This window comes from Ostrinia nubilalis, chromosome 2, assembly GCF_963855985.1.
Source record: "Ostrinia nubilalis chromosome 2, ilOstNubi1.1, whole genome shotgun sequence".
Taxonomy (NCBI): Eukaryota; Metazoa; Arthropoda; class Insecta; order Lepidoptera; family Crambidae; genus Ostrinia; species Ostrinia nubilalis.
The window spans coordinates 9,108,533-9,134,758 of NC_087089.1; the positions used below are offsets into that span (position 1 = coordinate 9,108,533).

The following is a 26,226-nucleotide window of genomic DNA, read 5'->3' on the forward strand; positions in this document are numbered from 1 at the left end:
CATGAGTTCATGAACTTAGAAACAGAGCAAAATTTTGTCACGAAACAGGATCCAAACAAGAGGTCCGCAGAACAATTAATATAAAAAAAAGTTCAAACTATATAACTATAAATTATGTATTAACTTACTGTCAAAAGATCAAAGTTTAGCATACAAAAGCTTTCATACTGATATCATGCTTGGTTATTTTTAAATAAAATGTTAAAGTCGTAAGAGCCTTAATATACCGAAGTAGGGGGCACTTACCTTAATTTGCATGCATCTCTCGTCTTTTCTTTTGGCGCGAAGTCTAGGTACCTGCATAAGATATTTTCAAAAGAATAATGGATGTTTTAAAAATATTTAACTTAAAATCCGTAGCAAATTATGAATTAATTTACAGCTTTTGCCAAATGCAGTGCAATAATACAATAGGAACATGTCGAACGATGGCACATCATAATAATATTGTGGCACCTGCACCTTTTACATTTTGTAATAGGTGTCATCTTGCAACTGCAACAAAGATTCGTGGAATAGATTGTACTATACTTATTAGATATGAATTGTATGGACTGTACTAGATATCTGTTTGTGGCATCACAATTTCAGTAAAGTATTTAGGTATCTATACTTATAATAAATCTGTAGAGACGTCAATTCTGTACATGAAATATAATTTCTAAATAACTATCAGGGGGTGATTAGTGATCGATACTGATGCCAAAAATGCAATCAGTAAAATTTTTGTCTGTCTGTCTGTCTGTATGTTCCTTATAGAAACAAAAACTACTCGACGGATTTTAACGAAACTTTGTACAATTATTCTTCATACTCCTGGGCAGGTTACAGTATACTTAGGAATTCCCACGGGAACAGGAATTAGCGGGAAAATACTTTTGTATGAAAAATCTAAACCGCTTAAGTTAGATGCTTGAAATTTGGCATGTAGGTACCTTAGTAAACTTAAAGCTTAGTTACAACAAGGAATTCCCGAAATTCCCACGGGAACTGGAATTACGGGGAAAATCCTTTTGTATGAAAAATCTAAACCGCTTAAGTTGGACGCTTGAAATTTGGCATGCAGGTACTTTAGTAAATTTAAAGCTTAGTTACAACAAGGAATTCCCGAAATTTCCACGGGAACGGGAGTTAGCGGGAAAAAACATTTGTATGAAAAAATCTAAACCGCGTAAGATAGATGAAGGGGGTAAAACGGGATCCACGCGTACGAAGTCGCGGACGGCCGCTAGTCTACAATAAAGCAGTTTGTTGAAAAGACATCTGCACTGAAAGACACATGGCTATAAAATTATCTTGTTTATTTTGCGTGCATGTTAAAGATATGTAGGTAGGTAACCAAATAAATAACCTACTTAGCATATTATCTACATTTTAAACAAATTACTTAATAACACAAAGTATAGCTTCTGCTAAAGTTTGTTCTGAAGATACATAGAAAATTTGCAGTACCTAAATAAAGGAGGTGAAACTGAAACAATAGTGGTAAATAAATCTTAATTATTTAAATGGGATTGAATATGCCAAGTCCCTGTTTGTCATTATAATCTCTAAAGACTTCTGAATACTACCATTTGTGACACTACTTACATAGTAAGTAACAAGTGCTACAAAAGTTAATTTGTCTCTCGTTGATGCAGAGGGCGAATGAAGAGCATTAATTACCTAGTTCAATTCGTTTAAACAAGCCAATTTTTACAGGGTGAAATAGAAACTAGTGGCACTTTCGATGAGGTGTCTAACTCGCCGCTATTCGAAGAACTGCTTCAAGAGGAAGAGCCAGATGAGTCGGGTTGTCCGCCGGCGATGCGACAGCGTACAATGTCCGTTAAGGTAAATAAAAAAAAAACTAAAAACAAAATCTTTTTGCGAGATAAAACAAAAGAATGTCGCAGTGCCTTTTTCCTGTGATGCAGATTTCGGCAGGCGTGCAGATCTGTGTAAAATCACGCTGCTGGTGGCACGCAGGACAAAGATTTCGTATTGTGTGCCCGCGTAATTGAAAAAACATGTATGAAATAAAACAATGAAATGCGGGCAGTCCGCATGCGTATGATTAAATCCGCACGTGTGCCTTAAATCTGCATCACACGGTGTCAAATTGCGCTTTGAGTTGAGTGTGTATTCTCGAACGTTTTTAGTCTACCTACTACATGTTTATTGTATTGCCCGGATTGCCCCTATTGTCTTTCCTTTATTTATAGATGTAGGTATTCCTACGCACAGTTGGTAAAGTAGCATACGTGCGTATTATAACTTTCATATTTAATTATATTTCTTTAATCCCATAATAAGGAACACATCTTGTACTTTGATCACATTAAAAATTTAAAAGTCTAATGGAATTCATGTCGAAAAGTAGTTTCGTATGTCTAAAAATAGATATACTATGGTGTAGGTAGGGAGCTCTAAAAATAAGGCAAAGCTAGCTATTTATAATTTGTAATTAACGCAATTATACAAATCAAAAGTAGTGTTACCTATTTAGATTTTACTAACTTTATTGGCTAAGCTAGGTAAACTATAAATAAAAAAGGAAATCTATTAATAAAAACATAGCGATAATATTATTTCAGAAAAAAAAAAGAAAACCAGCGGTCGAAATACTTTTAATGTAGTAATGGTATTTAATTTATTCGTTGAAGCAAAAAAAACCGTCTCGTGTAGATATAAGTAGGTACACAGTTAAAAAAAAGATTTTTGATATAAAACTACAAGCTAACGTTAAAATTAATTGTTAGGTACCTATTTAATTCAGAAAAAAGAAATAAAAATAATATTATGTTACACGCGTTCTAGTATACTAGCGTTATTTCCTTGCATCATGAATTAAAAAATAAATAGAGATGTGGGACAGTCGCTCACTGCTTTAATAGTCTCATTAAAACAATCAAGCTCGATTAGTCCGCGATGCTACATGATGAAACAGTTGAATAACACAAAACAAAGATCCCATGGCTAAAGTAACGCGACGAGACATTCAAATGCTTGGCAGCTTAAATCAATACCTTACGTAATAATAAAAACCAAGGCCGGATAATTATAGTTACAAACGAAAATGACACACAAATTCATAGAATTACATACTTCGTTAATTACTTTGTTTTGTAATTGTTAAATTTCAGTAAATAAGCAAAGCTTTTAACATAGTTTTTAACGTCTACCCTAATGGTAGGTACTCGTAGAGTTATTACGCTCTACCATTATTACATTAATAAAATCGACTTGGTTTTGTGTGATTTTTTGATAAAAAAACAGGATTTCAGTAATTTTTCTTTTTTCGATGGTATTATTATATTCTCTATTCGGTATGTTTCAGACCTAAATCCACTTAAATTTTTTATGTTGTTATCTAAAACCATGTCTTAAAATGATTAATTCACACTATTTCGGTCAACCCGTACTACATGTAGGAAATAAATACTCCGTCATCATCGTAATCAATAGATTTTTTTAGTTTTTCAGTAATCCGGGCGTGTTTTATCGCGAATTGGTAGAATTAACGAGACAATTTAATTTTAAATCTGGTAGGTGTACCTATCACAAAAATGACGCTATGTACTGAGTCTATGAATAGGTAGCTATACAAGACAACAAAGCCTACCATAATATATCGCTATCTAACTTTGTAAATCTTACACTGCATGATTTAGTACCACCTACGTCATTTTGTGGTTACGTGGTTAGGTGGCGCTTGGTAACGATGACTTGCGAAAAATTTATCTTCAACTGTTGTTGTAACTCATTTAAGTTGCCTAAAATATTTTTAAAAGTTTATCAACTACCTACTACTACAGAAGTTAAACACCCTTATCATAGGTACCATAACTTTTAGATTCAGTTTTTAGTGTCATCGTTAGTCAGTAACTGTTGTATAAGAGTATGAAAATTCACAAAACAAATACATAAATTAAATCCGGGATGACTAAATGAGATCTTTTTTTTATTATTAAGTAGTTACTGAGATAAAATAAGATACTGGGTAAGTCCTTAGCTTTAATAGATACGAACATAGGAGCTGCTCGTAAAGTTGTTAAAAGTGCAAACAAGATTTAGTTTACGCAGCTGCAAGGTTGCAAAAATAAATCAACAATCATTTCCTACTTTATAATCTGTCTGCGATCATGTTCCGTACTTAATAATACACACAATTCTATTCCTCGGCGTGTTTCATACGTTTTAGAAACACATAAGAATAACAAATGTTTACGTTATTGCACACTCAGAGATAAATACTTAGGTATTATTGTAGTATGCGCGATTTACACCAAGTAGGTAGGACTCTACAGTATTGGGTCTATGACAATATTTTTGTATTACAAAGAGTACCCATCTAATAGCCACAATAGCCCAATGGCGAAGTGGTCGGACTGGCCGACTCGAGATCCGAAGAACGCGGGTTCGAATCCCACCGCCGCTCGATTATTGTGGTGAGCCCACTCGTAACACAAGCATATTTACCACGAGGGACTATTAGTAATTTGTGCAATACAAATTGCTAATAACCTTTAAAAAATACCTTTTAGAGTTAGACTTTTCTATTATTAATGGAGCTAAGATGATCAAGTTCAATTTGCCTTGGTACAAAAATGAGTTGACTTTAAGATTAAATGTTCATTACATCATATCAGTTGGTGAATATGGTGCTAATTAGAGATGAAACGGATATCCGGCAACTATCCGGTAGGCCGGATATCCGGCCTAAATTTACTATCCGGCCGGATACCGGATAGTAACTCACTATCCGGCCGGATACCGGATATTAAAAAACTACGACAATTTCCTATTAATAAAATGAAATACATTAATCTTTGAGGTAAATATCAATAAAATGGCTTATAATAATGACAGCTTTTATTTAAAGTCCAAAAAAGTTACATAAAGCCATTCTTCAAAAAGCCTTTCAAAAAACTAATTTCTTTTTCTGGGCTATTCATTCTAATGACGAATACATAAATACAGGGTGGCCCAGAAGAAAATTCACTTGTGAAAATTGAAGGAAACGAAAACTGTACATTTTTATAGAACTTTAACTATTGCAATTTGAAGGAAATTTAATGCAATTTATTTTTAAATTTACCTTTATTAAATTACATCGCCCAGGAGATTTCCTTGACGCTTACAACATTCGATCGACATACATCAAAATCTTGAAATGCGTTCGTTAGAATTACCTCGAAACCTATTTTCAATTTTTTGCCGAATGCTCAGCTTCAGTTGCTGCATGTTTGTTGGATTATAAAAGTATACTCTATTCTTAATGTACCTAACACCACAAAAAAGAATTTTCTGGAGTGAGATCAGGGCTTCCTCGTGGCCAGGAGATGTCACCCCTGCCTGAAATTATTTTTTTGTGGGAACATGTCTCTTACCATCTAAATGCTCTCATTTGAAGTAGCCCCATCTTGGTGAAACCAAGTGCTCCGGTCATAGCCTTGCGAATCTTGCAGCTTTAAAAATCAAAAAAGCTTTTCAGCCTACCAGTATAGCATTCTCAAAAATTAATCATCCTTTCAATGCAACAAACCAATTAAGCAGGGATGAAATCTCACTGCCTCTAAGAAGCGCTAATCTCATTGCAGCAGACTTCTTTTTGCGGGGTTACCTTATGAGCAGAGTATACTCTATTAATCCAAAAACTGTGCAGCATTCATCGATCCTGAATCCATTTCGTTTTCCAAAATTGTGATGTATGTTGACCGAATGTTGTAAACGTCAAGGGAATCACATGTACGATAAAATTTATAAAAGGAAGTAAATTTTAAAATAAATTGCACTAAATTTCCTTTAAATTGCAATAATTAAAGTTCAACAAAAATGTACAGTTTTCGCTTCATTGAATTTTCAAAAGTGAATTTTCTTCTGGGCCACCCTGTAGTAAATAATATCTGTTAATGTCGAAATATTGCCAAATAAAAAAGGCGATCTTTTTTTCACTGATGGTTTGATGACATGATGCATGCAGTTCAGTCAAATTATGCAGCAAGTAAACTAATTTAATTTTCGCTATTCAATCACACACTCACTATAGCAACCAAAATCGCTCGAATTGATCTGCCCCCTAGACAAGTGGCAAAATCTGACATTCTATTCGGACAGAACGACTGGTCGTCCAGGGAAAAGTCGAAGGAACCCGATCGCGTGGCAGGTCACCAATGCGCTGGACCGACCAAGTGAAAGCAGCAGTGGGAGACGGCTTATGTGACTGCACCAGAAAGTCTGCCAATAGAGAGATGGAGGGAGATCGTGCGGAGAGTTGTATCCGCCTCTCCAACCGATGTGAACAACGCCTCAACGTGACCACGACCGCTCTGCCAAGAGCGTAACGAATAAGAAGAAGATTAGGACAGATTCGATTTTCGAAAAGTGTGACTAGTCTACTAATAGACCCACTGATCGCGTTCGAAGCACCTGTGCGGCGCTAAACTCGTCACGACATGAAACGAGACAATGGGCCAACTATCCGGCCGCCGGATATCCGGCTATCCGGCCTAGCAGCTGGCCGGATATCCGGTATCCGGTATCCGGCCAAACAACTATCCGTTTCATCTCTAGTGCTAATCTATCGATGCAATAATGGAGATAACTAATCTATATTATAAGTTAGATGGAGTTATTGGCACGTGCCTTCGTCAAAAAAGAATCAATAAAACCAGTGTAGGTATCTACTTAATTAGTACCTTGCTTGGTATCTACTTGATTTTCTCTTCGCCCAATTTCGGAAAATTACTCGTATAGTTCGTAGCTTTCCTAAACGCAAAAACATTAGTCACATGTTAGTACATATTTAAAACACGTGGTTTGTCAAAGTTGCGTTGTATTACCTACTAGCACAGAATAATAATAAGTACTACGTTAACAAGTAGGTAATACAACGCAACTTTGACAAACCACGCAACTTTAACTAGTCAAGTCATAGCACAGTAGGCCTAATTGAATGTTTAAAGACAAAATACTATTGCTTACAATACATTAACCATCAATCTCTACCAACTATACTCGTACTAGTATCAAATCAAATCAAATCTAAATTTGTTTTTTGTTTTCAGTCTTACTCGAGCGTCAGCACAGTGAATGAAATAGGAAATGTTGATAATGTGGAAGAAGAAGAAGACGCGGAATTAACCGGATCAGGTATTCAATGAATAAATTAAACCATAGAATTTCAATACCGACAAAATAGTCATGCTACGTTGATAATAAGCTAGCTAGACCATAAGGCGGTTAATTATTTATAACAAAACGTCCAGTCCAAACCAAATTAATACTAGTAGAGTGGTTGTTAATTTTGGTACTTAACGGTTTATCATGTAATTTTTTGTTAAGGTCGAGTATCAGCATCGGTGTACGTGAAGTATTTCCGAGCCGGCGGTGGCTGGTGTATGCTATTGTTTACGGTCCTGTCCATTATCATGGCGCAAGTAATCACTTCAGCTAGTGACCTCTGGCTTACGCATTGGTGAGTTCTTCTTTTCGTATCATCAAACGGTCTGATAACGCGTCCGACACAACTTCCTATCATCCTATCATATATTCATATCATGCCATAATATCATCGTAATTACCAGACTGAGTTTCACGTATCATTATTTATTATCAGACAATCGGTTTGATTGCAGCCAGCTGATCTAAACAAAATTGGGAACCCCCGTACATTATACCATGTCTTTTTAATGGAGACTTCACCACTAAATACTATTAGTGCAGTCGAATTACAACTTCTCTAATAATTAGTGCGCCTCGTTAGCAAAAATTGAGGTCACCAATTCACCGTGATTCGTGGTCGACATTAGCATCTGCTATCACGCCACAATCGGATCGTCCCGGTTTATAGTGGCTTCCGAAGTACACAATAGGTTTCTTTAAATGGCATGGCAATGAATTAAAGTTGAATTTGATTTTAGGATGAATGATATAGAGCTTCAGTACACAACAGCTGCAGCAAGGGAGGAGCTAGCAAATTTGACCAACTTGAATAACACGAATAGCTACAACGACACCGAATTTACCAGTGTTACGACTGAAACCCCATTGACCACCACAGATGGACGTAATCTCACCGTACTGGATACTATGGTTAAGACAGCCCTCACAATACAAAGCATTGCTGCCCCAAATGTAGACCACTCGTGGTACATTTACATATGGACAATTGGAATTATTGGCTGTGTTCTGTTAACTACTTGGAGGTGAGCATTTTCTGCTACTTTTTTGTAGGTACCTGATAGCTATAAAAGAAGACCTTATTGCGCACTAAGTGCATAAGATAAACTTTATCATTATGACAACTTAGGGACGGAAGTACCTACGCGCTATCTATCAATGTAGAGAATAATATCTTGACTTTGCAACAGATTTCGCCATTCTACACTCAACATCAAATAAACCGCACCTTCCGCGACGGGAACTTTAAAGATTTTCTTCTGACACAATCATGGTACCCCAACAATATTGGTGTTATTTGAAAGCCCAATAAATATCCTTAAAGAAAAATACATTTCATTTCTAAATAAATGATTAACATATACCATAAATGTGACTTGAAAATAGACCTCACTTTGGGCTCACCTCTGGGATCAATTAGACCAATTTTTATGGTTATAAAACCAAATAAAGATCTCACGTGTCCTCTTTAACAGATGGATAGCGATTAATCCCAACTTAACAGTTTTATAGTCATAAAAAATGGCTATAGCGTAACTACCTATTTTTTGAAGAAGTGACTCTGGATCCTTGTAAAGACACATTTTTGGGGTAAAAACCTTTCCTTTAATGAAATGAAGTTTAGAACTAGGCTTTCAAATGGTACCAATGTTGGTGGGAAGTGGGGATGCATACGTTTGATAAGTGCTTGTCGCGGGAGGTGCGATTTATTTGATGCCGAGTGTATTTCCACTCACTTTTTTTAAGTAATTTAGTTAGGTTTAAAAGTTAACGAAGCTACGACGAGTGAAATATTATTAAATTCCAAAGACTTGTCACGTAAAAAATACTTTCTATTATGTTGTATGAATGAAAATTTATCAACTAATAAAATTATCTTTTGAGGTTAAGCTATCTATTTAAAAAGCGTTGATTTAATGCCCTACTACTACAGTAGTAAATAGTAATATTACCCAGACATAGATAATAGTTGATAGTGTTAGCACAGATAATATAATACTAGGTGTTAGGTAAATGTTTTATAATGTGTTTTATCTATCAGACTCTATTTTACTATTACTCGGATAAGATAAAGTTTTTTGTTAGGTGAAAAGTATGCACAACACTTTCTATTCCTAAAAAAATCTTTGCAGATCCGTGCTGTTTCTATGGGTGTGCATGAGAAGTTCCATAAGGCTACACAACCAGATGTTCGGTAACATTCTCGCGGCCACCATGCGATTCTTTGACACTAACCCCTCGGGAAGAGTCCTTAATCGGTTTTCCAAGGACATGGGCTACGTTGACGAGATCCTACCGAGAATGTATTTGGACAGTATTCAGGTGTGTAGAAGATGACACCAAAGGCCCACCTTTGCTAGTATTTACGATTACATATTATGTACGAGATAAGGTTTATTTATTTTGTCTGGATAAATAGATTTGAACATCCTGTTACTTCACTTAGTTGGTACTGGTTACACAGAAAAAAGTTTCTTTCGGAACCATCTTTTCGACTCTACTTTTTTGTCTCGATCACTTATAACTTTGTGTTTCTAATGAGGTCAAATGTCGTTTCCTAGGTGTTCATGGTGATGTCGGGAATTTTAGTGATGGTGGCGATTGTCAACCCCTACATGTTGCTGACAACGGCCGGCTGCGCAGTGCTCATGTATGGCTGGACCATGATCTACCTCAGCACAGCACAGGCAGTTAAAAGGTTGGTGATAAGTAACGTTATTATTAGTTACAAATCTTAAAAGTTCAAAAAACTTTTTAAGCAGAGATTCTAAAGCAGAACCTGTAGGCAGTGGCGGCGTAGCATAGGTTGGCACCCGGGGCGGCACCCCCCCCCCCCCCCCCCATTATAGCCTAAGGTACCCCAGAATGGCACCCCCCCTGTCATGACATCACGACCGTCCTTGCCATGCAGATGCGTCAGTGAGTACTAATCTGCGCGACTTTGTCACCCCCTGATGCTTGGCACCCCGGGCGGACCGCCCCCACCGCCCCCCCCTTACGCCGCTACTGCCTGTAGGTCTTTAAAATCACATGATTCACGATGAATTAGGTAAGTAGTAAAACCATCTCCACAATGAACGGTCCTGCGCTGCCCGCATCCAGGCTCTTCCCGCGACCTTTACCAGATCGTCGGTCCACCTAGTAGGAGGCCTGCCTGTTCATTGTGGAAAACCTTGGGGGAGGCCTTTGTCCAGCAGTGGACGTCATTTGGCTGAAACAACAACAACAAAACCATCTAATCATTGTAGCTTGCAAAATCAAAACTCACAATGATTTGACCGTAAAACCAAGCCGCAAAGAGAGTGATAAGTGAACTATCTAGACTTTGATTTATTTCTGACAATCTGGGCTATGCCAATGATGTAATAGAATGATAAGTAAATAAAATGATTCTCTTCTTTATTCACAGTGGTTATATTTATCTTTGTGTAATACAAACACAATACAGTTAAAGTTGTACTGTGATCAAGTCCAAAGTTCGCGTTTATCGGCACATTATTTTATCCAATTTCCTTTAAAAACGAAGCTTGTCGCATTTTCTCAACTATTTTTTTATCATGTTTGAATCATCTTTAATATTCTTCAGCATCAGCTGGTTTTCTTCTTTCAAAGAAATAGGTTCACCAGCTTTAAGCTAGTTTCCCACAAATGCCACGGTCATAGTAGAGTTAAATTTAGCAGCCAGTCTTGATACTCGTAGATACGCGCAATCATCGTGCGTCTTCATGGGCAATATTAATTATCATCATGCACGGGTGCTCTTAGCTATCACATGGGTCCGAAGAAGATGGATTAAGTACAACATCAATGCTCGGAGTTTAGGAGATAGTAGCACAGAGGCGATAAGGGAATTTCGTTCCCACCGTGTGTTCTATGTATGACACCTGCCTTTACTTGGTTATAGTAAGTAGATATTCTATTTTGTCATAAAGCCCCCACTGCAGGCCTTCTCTGATTTATTAGAGGCATATGGATAATTTGGCTGGTCATATGGTTTGGGGAATCCTGTTCAAATATTTGTGCCTTAGTCACTTACGACATTCGCGGGAAGAGTCGGTCTTCGTAGGTCCTATTTTCTCTGCTGGAACAACACATGCCCGTATCATGCTAATTACTAAACTAATTTCTCTCCAGGGTGGAGGGCGTGTCCCGCAGTCCTGTGTTCTCACACGTATCGGCCAGCATGGCGGGGCTGTCAACGGTGCGCGCTTGCGGTGCGCAGGAGTTGCTGCGCAAGCAGTTCGACGATAAACAGGACGTGCACACTGCCGCTTGGTAAGTCACGGGAATGACATTACCAAATATATTTGAATTTGAGATGATCTGATGGAAGATGACTAGTAAATCTGGCGAAGCGCTGGTAGAGCTAAAAGTTAATGAAGACATGTAAATCTGAATTGGGTTGAATCAACCTGATTTTTCGAAAAAATAAGTGCTTGCTCAGCAGCAAGCACTTACACCCATCTGCTTGGGTATCTGCGTACAAACTTTCATAGAATGTATTGTACATTCTCTGAAAATGCGCAGGTGGTACAGATATCCGATGAGTTGGGTGGGTATTCGGCAGGTATCGGATGCAAAATTTAGACAAATAAGTATACCTGTAAGGAAGTGTAAGGAATGGGTGTAATGGTCTTAGACACATTTGTAAATAAAATTGAGATGATTTTTCAGCAGCAGGACAGCTAAAGCCAAAATAAGTTTGTTACGAGTACCTATCTATGTGCAAAGTTTGTTTAAAGAGTGCTATCCCGGTATTAATTAGGGACATTACATTATTAAGCCATGTAAATGTGTATATTATGAGCTATTTAATTGTCTTTTTTCAGGTATATAACTCTAGTTACAAATACCGCCTTCTCCGTCTGGTTGTGCCTCATATCTGCCCTCTACGTTGTTATCGTCTCGTACACGTTCCTGCTCATGGATGATGGTAAGATCTACATTATATCGATGTTATCTGACATGTTAGATATATTATGACACATTGACTACGATATCTTGTGTTGCGTATTACCCGGCATTTCTATTTGTAGATAAAAGTCTATATCACTTTTTTATCAACCCATGGTACTAAAGTAAATAGATGCCCTTGATTTTAGCAATACTACTAAAATGGCAATAGATATTAATGAATATAATCTATACTTTTAATAAATCTGTAGGGAGGTCAATTCTATACATGAAATATATTTTCAAAATAACTATCAGGGGGTGTCTGTCTGTCTGTCTGTATGTTCCTGATGGAAACAAAAACTACTCGACGGATTTTAACGAAACTTGGTAAAATTATTCTTCATACTCCTGGGCAAGTTATAGTATACTTAGGAATTCCCACGGGAACAGGAATTAGCGGGAAAAATGTAGGTACCTTAGTAAACTTAAAGCTTGCTTAGTTACAACAAGGAATTCCCGAAATTCCCTCGGGAACGGGAATTAGCGGGAAATACCTTTTGTATGAAAAATCTAAACCGCTTAAGTTAGACGCTTGAAATTTGGCATGCAGGTACCTTAGTAAACTTAAAGCTTAGTTAACTACAACAGGATATTGCAAAATTCCCACGGGAACAAGTTAGCGGGAAAAAACATTTGTATGAAAAAATCTAAACCGCGTAAGATAGATGAAGGGGGTAAAACGGGATCCACGCGTACGAAGTCGCGGGCGGCCGCTAGTGTAATAATATATCCTTGGTAATTCGTCTTTGTTTCAGTCTTATTATAATAAATTATTTTCTTCCTTCAGGGAATACGCAGTCTGGCAACGTCGGGCTTGCTCTAAGTCAGGGCTTGATTTTGGTCACCATGGTTCAATACGGGGTTAAGCAGGCCACAGAAGTTATATCTCAAATGACGAGTGTGGAACGTATCATACAGTTCACGTCACTGCCCCAAGAGAACACCTCAGGTCCCTCCCCTCCGAAAGAATGGCCTCAGAGAGCTAGGCTCGTCTTCAAAGACCTCAACCTTCGCTACGACGTTGATTCGGAACCTGTTCTAAAGAATCTAAACATCGTAATTGAAAGCGGTTGGAAAGTGAGTAGAACTTTTTTATCATAATAGAAACGTTGGAAATGGTCGGACATCTACTAAAATAATTCTATACTTTTTTCAGGTGGGTGTCGTAGGACGCACAGGCGCTGGTAAATCATCATTGATATCAGCACTGTTCCGACTGGCGCCTATTGAGGGCAACGTGTATATCGACGATGTTGAAACTGGAGAGATTGCTCTCAAAGTAAGTTTAAAACTTATCTATACGTACTGATAATAGTATCAGTAGGGTTTAACTGAGATTTGTAGATATGAGTAGGTTTTTTATTGACATCGTATTCTAAATGGTACCTACTTTTTTCTAGGAACTGCGATCAAAGATCTCAATTATTCCTCAAGAACCCGTTCTGTTCTCCGCAAGTCTCCGCTATAACATGGATCCGTTTGACAAATACACCGATGCTGATATATGGAAGGCATTGGAGCAGGTAATTAATTTTAATTCCTATAATAGTGGATTGATATGCCAAAAGCATAACTTCCAAAATAAAACGCTGTAGGTATTTTCTTTTTCGGCTAATCACAATAGTAAAAAGCGAAGCCCTTATCTGAACACAATCAAGGCAATCTAAAGATAACGCAATTTATTATGACATATTTTTAGACATTCGCTAGTAGATCAAGGATTAATTGGGTAGGTAATTCCCGTTGACCTAGAATCATGAAAATACAGGACACCGAAAACCATGATAATAAAAAGGGAGATAATGAATAATTAATGAAAGGATCGACATCTCATTGCGCGAATTAATTCACGTGATCGTTTTTAATTTGATGGATGATAACTTTCTGGTATCAGGTGGAGTTGAAGAAGAGCGTGACATCTCTATCTGCGCCGGTAGCGTCTGGCGGCACCAATTTTAGCGCGGGGCAGCGACAGCTTCTGTGCCTGGCGCGCGCCGCGCTGGCTCGCAACAAACTGTTGGTGCTGGACGAGGCCACCGCCAACGTCGACCCCAAGTATGTACAGATATATTAAGTTTTTTTTATCCACAATGAGGAAGCTCTTGGCCTGTATCTCACCTGATGGTAAGTGACGATCAGGCCGAAGTTGGAAGCGAGCTTCACCCGGAATCCTCAACCACGGAGGAACTGGCTATCTTACCTCTACTTAACTGCCAGAACACAACAATGTGTGTTTCATAGTGATACACATATCAGTCTGTCTCAATAGTAGTCGACTTTTACATCGAGAGCTGACCTGCTGAATAAAAGCTTTTCGCAAGGATTTCTACAACGACCACTCCTACGTAGCCCATGTCTAGGATCTTCCCGCATTTTTACTAGGCCCTCGCGTCCTCGGTCCATCGAGAACTCTGCTTACTACCTACGTCCTTCTGTGCGTAATCGTTTCTCGAGGTTTCTGCTCCATCGACCAACCGCTCTACGAGCTCTCCCACTGGAACTTGAGTTTGTTAATTTTGCACTCTATAGCGGTTACTTCAGTAATTTATTGCAGGCTGGATAAGGCTTGTTTGCGTCTATTGCTGTAATTACGATTTTAATCAAGAAAAATTACTTCTTTCTTCGTTTCAGCACCGACACCCTTATCCAGAAGTCCATTCGTAAATACTTCGCCGATTGCACCGTATTGACTGTTGCGCATCGCTTGCACACTGTTGCCGATTCAGATAGAGTGGTCGTAAGTATTATTACATATCGTAAATGTTTAATAATCTTATCATATTTTGGGGATTCAATATAATAAATGATCTATATCTGTTTCTGATTAGGTGATGGAAGCGGGCCGCATTATGGAATGCGGGCATCCCCATGAACTTCTACAGAACGAGGAGGGTCACTTCACAAAAATGGTGAAGCAGCTTGGTAACGCCGCCGAGCAGAGCCTTCGCGACCTTGCCGCCAATGCTTACGCCCAGCATATAAAGTACGTTGACGCGGAGGATACTCAAGCGGCGTAGAAACAAAATAGGCTTTCCAATGTGATAATTAACACAGATAAAAACAAAATAATTCAAAATGCTAATTGTCTCTGCCAAACTGCCTAATATGGTCACCTACATGTTTGGGAAAATGTAACTATAAAGGAATAAATGCCTTCACACAGGTTAGGAGGACCGTAAAGCCAATGTGATATTTAATTACCCAGATGTACAATTTAGTAGACGTGGAAAATGGTGATCACCTTCGTTTTATATTTTCTCATCTAGCATTCAACTCCTATCAAGAAACTACTTTTGTGCGTAAAAGTAAACCGTATACGTAGGTACGCGTTATACCTACTAGGTACTTAGTATATCATAAACTTGCCACGTGTAAAGATGTAAATAATCAATCTATCTCTGCGTAGAAGATAAGGTCATTCCACTGAGGATTGATGATAACGCGTGGACTAATTATAGTAGATAATTATTCAGTGGCACAACTTCAAATACCAATGCCATTGATTAAATAAAATTACATTGCACTTTTTGCCTTGCACTTGTATCAAATCACAGAAATGTGATGTTGTTTTATTCGAATTTAGTTTTTATTTTAAGTTAGGCATTTTTTAAATTAGGTACTTATTAAGTAAAATCGTATTTTATATACTTAAGTAAAATACTTAAATAATGAAGACTCGTTGGTTCATTTTTTACGAACTGTACGGCCTTATCTACTTATTTTTAATGGATGTGATGTGAATTAACTATTGAACCAAAAAGTACTTAGAAATATGTACCTACTTAAGACCATCTTGATATACAAAATACCATATAATTTATATAAATAATAACTTATTTTGTCGCGTAGTGGGAAATTAGTAAATAATCAACACTAGCGTACACAGATAAAATTACGGTTTATTTACTTTTACAAAAAATATGAGGGCGGGGTTCGGGTGCCCGACTGTGGGTATACTTTCGCGGTCCGTGACTTCCCTGGCGAGGGCGGCCGAAGGTAGATGGTGGCCGTAGGTGCTGGACGTAGTCGCTGTCAGCTGGAGGCGCCTTGGATCTTGAGCCGCAGATGGTACGCGTTTGCCTCCGCGTTAGTCCCCAAATTCGATCCCTGGGAATGAACATTCCAGCTTAAGCCACTTCCGGTCTCAACATCCGGAGACTGCAATCATCGTCAAACCAAGCCAAGAAAGTCGAGCCTAAGTAAGTAGGATAGCAGGCGAAGTGGCGATGAATGCAATCAGATCGGAGTTTACAAACACAGCATAATTAAAATGAAGTAAACAATATTATGATTTATTATTAGTTACGCCAAATGCTTTAAATTAACAATTTGTATGAATAATTACGCCAATAGCGAATAATTACTAACTGATCTCTGCTACAGGAATTTGCGACATAATTAGGTTTTCAACAAAGCTGGATAGATAGGCACTAACTAATCGCAACTTGTAGTTACATTATCTGCTTAAAACTAAAGCGAAAGAAGAAATACTTGTTCATCACTTACCCTATCGGGGATGTATTCACTACACAGTTTTATCGTACTTATTTATGAAATATGGCGTAATAACTTGTACTCGCAGAAATTTGTACTTTGCAATCTGTATTTATTGCATTTGCACTAAATATTATAAATTATTTGAAATTGAATCGGCGCGGCGGCGATAGGCAGGTACGCGGCCGTACTTTTCAAGTTGGTTTGTCGAAATGAAGCCGGGGAGACGTGCCCTGGCCGACGATTTTTAAAGGTCAAACGGCTTTAGGCGCCGCCCATTAAAATCATACGATGTTTTTGACCAATGCCCAGACGCAAAGGATTGAAGAGAAAGCTGCTTAGGGTCCCGCGCGACCGATAAACGAACCATTAGCAAGGTCACTGTAATATTGATCTATTTTATTTTAAGCTAGTTTTAAGTGATTTATGTAATTATTTGTTTTGTAAATGTTATTTATTTAGTGATAAGAATAAAATCTTGTTTACAGTTTTTTGTTGTTTTATGTATTTGATAGTTTTAGTTATTTTTGTTCATTATAGTAATTATGTGACGTATAACGTTACATTACCCCCCCGCGTCACCAAGGATTTTTTTTTTATAAAAAAAAATCCGCATAAAAGTAATAAGTCGATGCTTGTATTAATCCTTTCATAAAATTGCTCTCATACGTCACGCTTTCATTATGGCAACATTATTCTTTAATATAATGAATAATGACGCATCCTTACATAAATAGGTTCCTGCTATACATTGAACTGGTAACCCATACAAACTAATAATACTTAAGATGTTCTTTTTTTTTTTTTTTACGAGGTAAAGTTATTATAATAAACATTAATTAACGACAAAAAAATATTTATTTATTTAGGCCAACTAATTTTAAATCCTTAATGTGCCAAGTGCCCAAATCTTTACCTGACATATCCTCTAGGACATACACCAAAGGCGATTTTTTATGAGTCACACGACATTTAATGAATTTTGGTGCTAACTTTTTACTAAAATATTTGTCTTTGTCACTTAATACGTAAGCGCGCTTCATAACAATATCTCCCACATTAAACTCTGCTGGCTTTCGACGCAGATTATAGTGTGAAGTATTTTTTTCGTGAGCATGCCATAACTTTTTCTGTACGTCATTAAAAATACTAGAAAGGCAGCCTAAGTTTTCGGCATAAATATCCCGAGGTAAAAATAAGATTTCGTTGTCTAATTCTGAGTCTGTATAGTGGGTACCGCAGGTGACAAGTTCCCTACCATAGACTAAGAAAGATGGCGTGAAACCAGTAGCCTCGTTTACCGAGTTATTTATCGCAAATTGAACCTTTGGAATAAAAACGTCCCAAGTTCTGTGATCATTTTCGACAAATGTTGATATGCAAGTGATAATAGTTCTATTGTAACGTTCAACTGTGTTAACTTGTGGTGTATATTTCGGCGTAAAATAAATGTTGGGTATGTTATATTTTTTAAATAACACAGCTGTGTCACGGCTAATAAATTGTGAACCATTATCGACAATTATAGTTTGAGGAATTCCGTGGACAAGGAAAACGGAATCCTCTAAAATTTTTATAATTACATCTGACGTTGCTTTTCTAATTGGATAAATCAGACAAAATTTTGAAAAACAGCAGGTCACAACTAAAATGTAACTATTTTGTTTTCGACTAACAGGCAGAGGGCCCATGAGGTCAATTGAGACCATTTGAAAAGGACGAGAGCATTGTTTTGGACGACCCATGACTCCCAGTATTTGATGATTAGAAGTTTTATATTCAAGACATTTTTGACAAGAACCAACAAACTGAACTACATCACTGTGCATTCCTGGCCAAAAGTAACGCAACATGAGGCGATGGTAAGTTTTAAATATGCCCAAATGTGCAGCTGTTGGTTGCGAGTGATTTTCTAAAATAACATTTTCACGTAATTCGGAAGGAACTACGATCTTCCACGAAAATTCATTTTGCAATTTACATTTAACTTTAGTCAACCTATACAAAATGTCGTTTTTAATTAAATAATTTGGAAAATCTTGTGGTCTGTTAAGGCAACCGTTAAAAATTGTTTTGTACCACTCGTCTTTAGTGTCCTTTATATCGGAGGAGGAGATAGCACTAACTGGCACAGACCGCGATAGGGCGTCGGGTATAACGTTGTCTACACCACGACGATGTTTAATGTCGAAGTTAAAAGATGACAACCGTACTCCCCAACGAGCTAAGCGACCAGTCGGATTACTCAGAGAGAGGAACCACTTTAAGGCGCTGTGATCTGTATAGACAGTGAAAGTTTTGCCGTTCTCTAAATAACACCGCCAGTGCTCTAGAGCAGTTACCACAGCTAAAGTTTCGCGCTCAGTAATGCTGTAATTTTTCTCAGCCGCAGATAAGGACTTACTCATATAAGCGATAGGATGCTCCTTACCGTCTTTTGTTTGTGTGAGCATAGCGCCTACCCCATAGTTACTCGCATCCGTGTGTACCTCGAAAGGCTGAGCATAATCAGGACACGTTAGAACAGGAGCAGAAACTAAACATTCTTTTAGTTTTAAAAAGGACACATCAGCCTCCGGAGTCCACTTAAATGGAGGTGTGCCTTTTTTATTAGAAGTCAATTTATTTAAAGGGCCAGCAATTGTACTAAAATTTGGTACGAAGCGACGGTACCATGTTGCTGTGCCAAGAAAACGTTTAAGGTCCTTTCGGCTAGTAGGTGTTGGATAGTTTAATATAGCCTCGACCTTCTCGGGATCTGTGCGCAGTCCACGACTATCGACGACATAACCCAGATATTTAAGTTGGCTACGGAAAAACTTGCATTTTTCTAAATTCACGGTGAGATTAGCTTGTTTTAATTTATCTAAGACCTTTAACAAGAGTGTCACGTGACTATTATAGTCATTGCTTACAATTATTATGTCATCCAAATATGCGAAGACATTAAGGCCAAACTCACCGAACAAAAGATCTACTAAACGCTGTTGAGTCGCGGGTGCGTTAGTTAAACCGAACGCGGTTCTTTTAAACCTGAGTGTACCTCTACCCGGAACATAAAATGCAGTCTTATCACGATCCTCGAGAGCTATATTAATCTGCCAAAAAGACTTGGATAAATCGATACTGCTAAGATAACGAGCGTCTCTAAGGTTATCCAAGATCTCAGAAATGTATGGCAAATTATAAGCATCACGCTTGGTAACTGAGTTGAGCTTGCGACTATCGAGGCAAAACCTCGGCTGACCATTCTTTTTTGTTACTAAAAGGACTGGGGAAGACCAGGCACTTTCACAAGGCTCAACCACATCAAGAGCCAACATCTCATCGACCTGCTCAACCAGGATTCGTTGTTTCTCCGGAGACATGCGGTAGTAACGTTGCCGGATTGGTTGAGCATCACCGGTATCAATTCGATGGGTAATCAAAGAAGTTTGTCCTAGACCCCTACGTTCAAATGAAATGTCTTTGAATTGATCTATGATGTTATCCGCTATAAGTTTTTCAGACTCACATAAATTGTCATAGCCGTGAATTAGAGTTTCATTAGTAGTATCGTCATCGTCGCCGACTGTACCGAACGAGATGCTACCCAAATACTTAGGACATATTTGAAACTTTCGCCAAAAGTCAACACCCAAAATAAGAGAGGTTTCTATTTGTGGCACAACTACAGCGTCAATAATGTGAAACTGGTTCTCAAAATGTACAGGAATATTAATGTGACCTATGCTTTGTAAAGACTGACCACCTGCAGCTGTAACAAGAATACAGGTATCAGTAAGCAGTTTAAGACCGTTGTTCTCTAATAAAACATGAGAGTTGTCACCCAAAATGGTTACTGCGGAACCTGAGTCAAGTAGACCAGTAAAAGAAATATTATTTATATTGACTGTGACAAAAGGTCTCGTATCATTAACTGGTTTGCTGCGAATTGTAGCAGTTTTATATGAACTGAAAAATAATTTGAGTGTTTGAAGCCAGTTTTCCCAATCAGTTTTATCAAAATTACTTTTTGTACTACTACAATTCAGCCCATTCAGTTTTTTGAAGCTGAAGGCTCGATTTTGTTACAATCTGGACATTGAGGTTTCTTGACATTCGGTCTGCCACATTTAAAACAAAATATATTGTTTTTATTTTCAGTACATTGACTGATATGGTGAGTGTTCACACGACACCTAGGACAATAAGGAACCTTAGGAGACTCGATTGCATGTACATAATTTTGATTTGAATTGTTTTTATTATTAGTGTAATTATTTGTATAGGTTTTATTTTGATTATAATTTGTGTTGTTTATAGGTTTATTAAATTTTGAGTAACTATTAGGATTATTTTGTGTTTTGTAATTAAATCGGTTTTTATTATATGCGAACTCAGGAGCTAAGGTGTTTGATGTCGCAACACTAGGCTCGCGGAAATTAGCGAGACGTGCTTGGATAGCTTCATAGTTACGACAAAGCGATTGTAACGATTCTAGGGTCCCGATTTCGTAAGCTGATGCCAAAGTGCTAGCGTAACAAGGTCTAATATTATGGAGGATTATTTCTAATTTGTCTTCTTCCGACAGAGTTTTCGAAAGACGCGAAAACAATCCGGACATGATCGACAAATAAATCGTGATGTTTTCCGATTCGCCTTGTGTTCTGTTACGAATTTCTGACAGCAGTCTGTAATCAAAGTCAGACTGGTCAAAATCTTGTCTCAACAGGGTAATTAGCTCGCTCCAATTAGACACACGATCCCTAACACTTCTAAACCAATGAAGTGCGTCTCCGGTGAAAATTTCAGTGGCATAAGACATGGCCCTAGTATCAGAGATACTCCTAGCGACGCAAAATTCAGTAAGACGTTGAATGAACGCTCGTACGCAAGACTTACCGTCATATTTAAGCCTACCTAAGTCTACTGCTCCTCCACGATCACAAGTGACAGAAATATTTAGAGGTGGGGCAGCAGAGGTAGTCGGACATTCTGAATTGCTTGTTGGTATTAAAGGATCGGTAACCGTATCTGTATTAATTTTTAAAATATCTGTATACTTTTTAAATTCAGACACGCAAAATTCAAATTGTTCGTCCGTATCTTTATTGCTAATGATTCGGTTTATGCGGTGGTACAAATGGTTTAGATAGTTTTGTGTACGTAACAAAGTGTTCCTATCTAAATTTGATTTTAGATTGTTTTTAACCTTGCTAAGAGTCTCTTCAACACCTTTTATATCGTCAGCAGGCTCCAAGGGACTATCTAAAATGTCCTCAGAAGGAAATATCGGTCCTAATTTTGCAATTTGTTTGCGCAAATCAAAAACAGTAGCAGCAGGAGTAGAACCTCTTATGAGAACTTCATACTCTAGTTCCGATTTTTGCAATGATAAAAATTTAACTTGATGACTCATTTTAAAAATTACTTAAATTATGCGGAACCTTCAAAAATAATTATGTAAAACCAAATTAATTCGACAACAATTCAAACCACGGCTCAAAAAATATGTACGGAACCTTTAAAAATTATTAAAATTGATTTGAGATATTATATTATGTAAATTATTTGTTTTGTAAATGTTATTTATTTAGTGATAAGAATAAAATCTTGTTTACAGTTTTTTGTTGTTTTATGTATTTGATAGTTTTAGTTATTTTTGTTCATTATAGTAATTATGTGACGTATAACGTTACAATTTTCCGAACCTAAAAAATAGTGAAATTGGTGCTAATTATGAAGAGGCCTTAGTACTTATTTGTCTCTTTACTTTTATGCCTGCCTATTGTTCAAATAATATTAATAAATCAATCTATTTTTACTATCTAAACATCATTGAATGATAATAAAATGTTGGTCCATGTGGATTTTAGTTTTTTTTTTAAATATGTTATACTTACTAAAAACTTATTTGGTTAAAATGTTCGAAGCTAGTATTACGTGCTTTTCACAAATACAGAGTGGATGCACTCACATCTAAGCATCTGCAGTAAGATATATTATAATTACTGCCATTTTAAGTACTACTATTTAATTACCAGGCTATCCAAGGCCCTTGTAGGAATCATTTTTTGTAAGTATGGATAACACAATAATAACTATTTTTAATAAATCTACTTTAAAATATTCAAAACAAATATTTACAATTATGTATCTACCTCTCTCGTTAAAAAACGTATAAGTAATAACTATGAAATAGTAAATATTATAATAATTATAGCCTTTGTCCACAGCTGGACATGCCTTTACCTACCAAGTTTATTTTGTTAAATGTGAAACTTTAAGTATTGTTACAAGATATCTGATGTTATATCTTATTGATACTTTAAAGAAGAGTACAATAGGTATTTGATAATGGAAGGTGGTTTTGATCACTAAAAATAAAAAAGATATTTTGTGATAAATTTTATCATACCTCATTTATTATAATCATTTTAGTATTGTTATTTGTGGTATTGTTTATGTCTGAGCTCATAAATTGTGTTTAGTGTGCAAATTACTGTAAACAAGTACATTAAAACCTTAACACACTTATTACCACTTTGAACTTGACTTATTAACTTTAATTACCGAGTTTTACGTCATGATGACAGAGATGACATGAAGAAAACAAAAACAATAATAATAACTGAGGTACGTTATGCTTTATCACAAAAAGTTATGTACCATACCAGTAATGAGGGTAATTGTATGCAAATTTTTTGATTTGTGTTGTGTCAGACCTATAAATAATTGTTAATGGCAGTAAAATATTCATTCCAATATGTTATGGATGTTACAATGTTCAATATGTCCTAAGTGTTAATGAGATTATTTTCACTGTGTATGTTTACAATTAAATCAGCCTTGTATATTTAATATGAAGAATATAAAAATTCAATTATTTCCAATGTTTCATTTACCACACTGTTTCAAACCAGATATAATAATAGAAAATGCATTTGATTGATATAGATTTATATTATTTTGTTAAAAAAACATTGTACTTAACTGTTTCAGACAAGAAAACTTACGTTTTATAAAACATTAGTTTCAGACACATTTTATTTAAAAAGTTTCATAAAAACAACTTCATAGCATGAGCACTACTTAGTTCATTTTAAAACTTTATACTTATTCTAAGTTGAATAATGGTAAATGAACACACCACCATAAGTTTGTGATTTAGCCAACGGAACATACTTCGTCATACAAGTTGAACTTTCCCATTCTTTACCAAATCTGCTATAGGTTTATACTGTAGTATATGCTGTGATCCCTCTGGAAAATAGAAAAAGAAGAAATTAAAGTCTTCGATCGCTGGATGACAGCAGCTCAATTGACAGGTGGAATATTGTAGAATTTACAATATAATTTGACTTGTATTGTATGAAAATATACATTAGAAACTTGATTGAATAAGTTACCTTCTAAATCTATTTCTTCATCCTGATCCCCAACAAGGTCCTCTAACACAACACCAGTCACTGTATCATTGGCTTTCAAGAATACATGTGTTTGTAAATTCGGGTAAATGGCCATTTTATTCATTTCAAGCGTCTGCATGTTGCCAGGCATTTTATCTAGCACAACAGTCTTCAAATGATTCTCCATGTTTAGCAAATAATCTTGTGCATATTTAAATTCCGATGGTGTCAGGTAATTTGTGCCGCTCTCCATCCTTTGCCTCTCTTCGTTAATAATATGAATACAGTACTTTTCAATTTTGTTTAGTCTTGTTCTAAGGTAGTTGCATATGACAAATTTTATCCTGCTAAGCTCCATTTTATGGATAGAAGCTCGCAGATCAGTCTTTGGGAGTTTGTTTATGTTCCTCTCCATGTGTTGTATTTGTCCAAGCATACACTCCACCATGTCGTTGTGATGTGGTAATATTTCTGGCGCCAGACGTTCGTTTTGCCAAGCACTTTGCAATGTTTTTAACACCGTGTCTGCTGTTATTTCTTCTTCTTCGTCACTTAATTCTATATCGTCGATTGAATCCATCGTCGTAGAATGTTTGTAAGTAGTTATTATTGAATTAATTCAAGTACTTTTTACAATTTAACATGAAAACAACAATCTGCTCGACCGGGCCAAAACGAGTTTTGCTGATTGACAATTTGACATCCATGACACTGACGTTTGTATTCCGTTCCGAAACTTCCTCAGGTAAATTATTAGTCATAAAATTAATAAAGTATTCATTATTATTCATAAATAATTATGAATTAATTTAAAAAGTCATAAAATTATAGGCACTTCAATTCAACGCATATTTTTTATTTTTAAATTCAAGTTCTTAAGAACTTAAACTCATTTTAACCTAAACCATAATTATGTTTTTGAATCTAATTGAAACAAAAGAATCTTAGAAAGTGCAAGTCTAATATAATTTATTGACTGGTTTTACAATTTAGGGCTGATTTTTCAATTATCGGATAACTTTTAACTGAAAAATAAGTTTGGCACATTGACAGTTTCAGTATGGGAAATATGTCAAAATGTCAATTTTATTCTTCAGATAAAAGTTAACCGACGATTGAAAAATCAGCACAGATCATTTTATAAACCGCGGAATTTGCGTTAGGAATAATTTCGGAACGCACCGGAAGTAATTGGTGACATCTGTCAGTAGCCCGTTTCCGGAACGTTGTCGCGGGAAAAATCTTAGTTTTCCAAATCTTTTTCCTTCATTGTTTGATAATTACAGAGTTGTAGACATTTTATCCGCTATTTTGTTTTGTAATCCGATCTATCGTGCAAGTTTAATGCCTACTATAATATATCATTATTATAATTACCAATAAATAAGCAAGATATATGTAAAAAACTGGTTAATCTCACTTCGTTCATAGGATTTGTTTAATTTAGTTTCTCTGTATTTGTCTGAATTATTGTCTTTGACGATTTACGATTGCTTCATGTTTGACATAATGGATAAAATAAACTTAAATCTGTTATTGCTTTCAGCTCCTTCTTTTTTAAATTCGTTATAGGTATCTATATTATATAAAGCTCGATTCCTACTCACTCACTCACTGACTGATCAGGGGTATTTTTGGGGTGTTTAAAGGGGTGAGGGGTAAAATTTTTGGTGTTTGTTTTAAACTAGATTTTTCGACTGCCAGCTTTTTTACATTTTTTGAACCAAAAAACAAAATGGCGGCACTTTTTGAAACATCAACTTTTTTGTTTTCGGTCCTGAATTTTTTCTGTTTTAGTGGTTTGTTGGGGTTGCCAAGGTGTGTTCAAAAATGTGAGAAAAAAACGGAAAAACAAAATGGCCGCGCCGCCATCTTGGATTGAAAACGCGTTTTCAGGGGTGTTTTTGGGGAGGTGTCACTCCGAGATGCGCAATTGTTTTTGAAAATTTCTTTTAGTTATTTGTGACGTATATGGTCTTCTTCAGAGCCTCATTCACAGATTATCAAAAAACAAGATGGCGGCCGAGCCGTCGGCCATTTTGTTGCGAGCATAAAATTCCCCAAACTTGGGTAGCAATTTTCCGGTAGATGGCGACACCGGAGTGGGGTACAATGTTCCGGGCGATTGTTGGTCTGTTATTCGAGTGTTGCCATGAATCGGAAAAAACTACCATTTTGGAAGAAAATTTTCCACCACGGCCCCGGATAGTAGAAAATGGAA

General features: G+C 36.6%; 2 protein-coding genes across 2 annotated transcripts in view; one reads left to right on the plus strand and one right to left on the minus strand.

The window, feature by feature from the left end:
* LOC135082336 (ATP-binding cassette subfamily C member 4-like) overlaps positions 1–15,954 on the plus strand; it is a 43,556-nt gene extending 27,602 nt beyond the window's left edge. Inside the window, exons 11-24 of the mRNA XM_063977128.1 lie at positions 1,702–1,833; positions 7,050–7,134; positions 7,327–7,459; positions 7,905–8,189; positions 9,297–9,486; positions 9,726–9,862; positions 11,299–11,439; positions 11,994–12,097; positions 12,908–13,197; positions 13,277–13,399; positions 13,521–13,643; positions 14,015–14,175; positions 14,752–14,857; positions 14,949–15,954. Coding sequence (XP_063833198.1) covers positions 1,702–1,833; positions 7,050–7,134; positions 7,327–7,459; positions 7,905–8,189; positions 9,297–9,486; positions 9,726–9,862; positions 11,299–11,439; positions 11,994–12,097; positions 12,908–13,197; positions 13,277–13,399; positions 13,521–13,643; positions 14,015–14,175; positions 14,752–14,857; positions 14,949–15,137 — 2,199 coding nt within the window. The 3' untranslated portion in view covers positions 15,138–15,954. The remainder of the gene's footprint in view (positions 1–1,701; positions 1,834–7,049; positions 7,135–7,326; positions 7,460–7,904; positions 8,190–9,296; positions 9,487–9,725; positions 9,863–11,298; positions 11,440–11,993; positions 12,098–12,907; positions 13,198–13,276; positions 13,400–13,520; positions 13,644–14,014; positions 14,176–14,751; positions 14,858–14,948) is intronic.
* Positions 15,955–23,539: 7,585 nt separating this feature from the next.
* Positions 23,540–24,707, minus strand: LOC135082346 (DNA replication complex GINS protein SLD5). The gene is made up of 2 exons (XM_063977138.1): positions 24,006–24,707; positions 23,540–23,859 (listed from the first exon to the last, which is right to left on the minus strand). The coding sequence occupies exons 1-2, from the start codon at positions 24,583–24,585 to the stop codon at positions 23,786–23,788; spliced, it is 654 nt and encodes a 217-aa protein (XP_063833208.1). The 5' UTR covers positions 24,586–24,707; the 3' UTR covers positions 23,540–23,785.
* Positions 24,708–26,226: the final 1,519 nt, after the last annotated feature.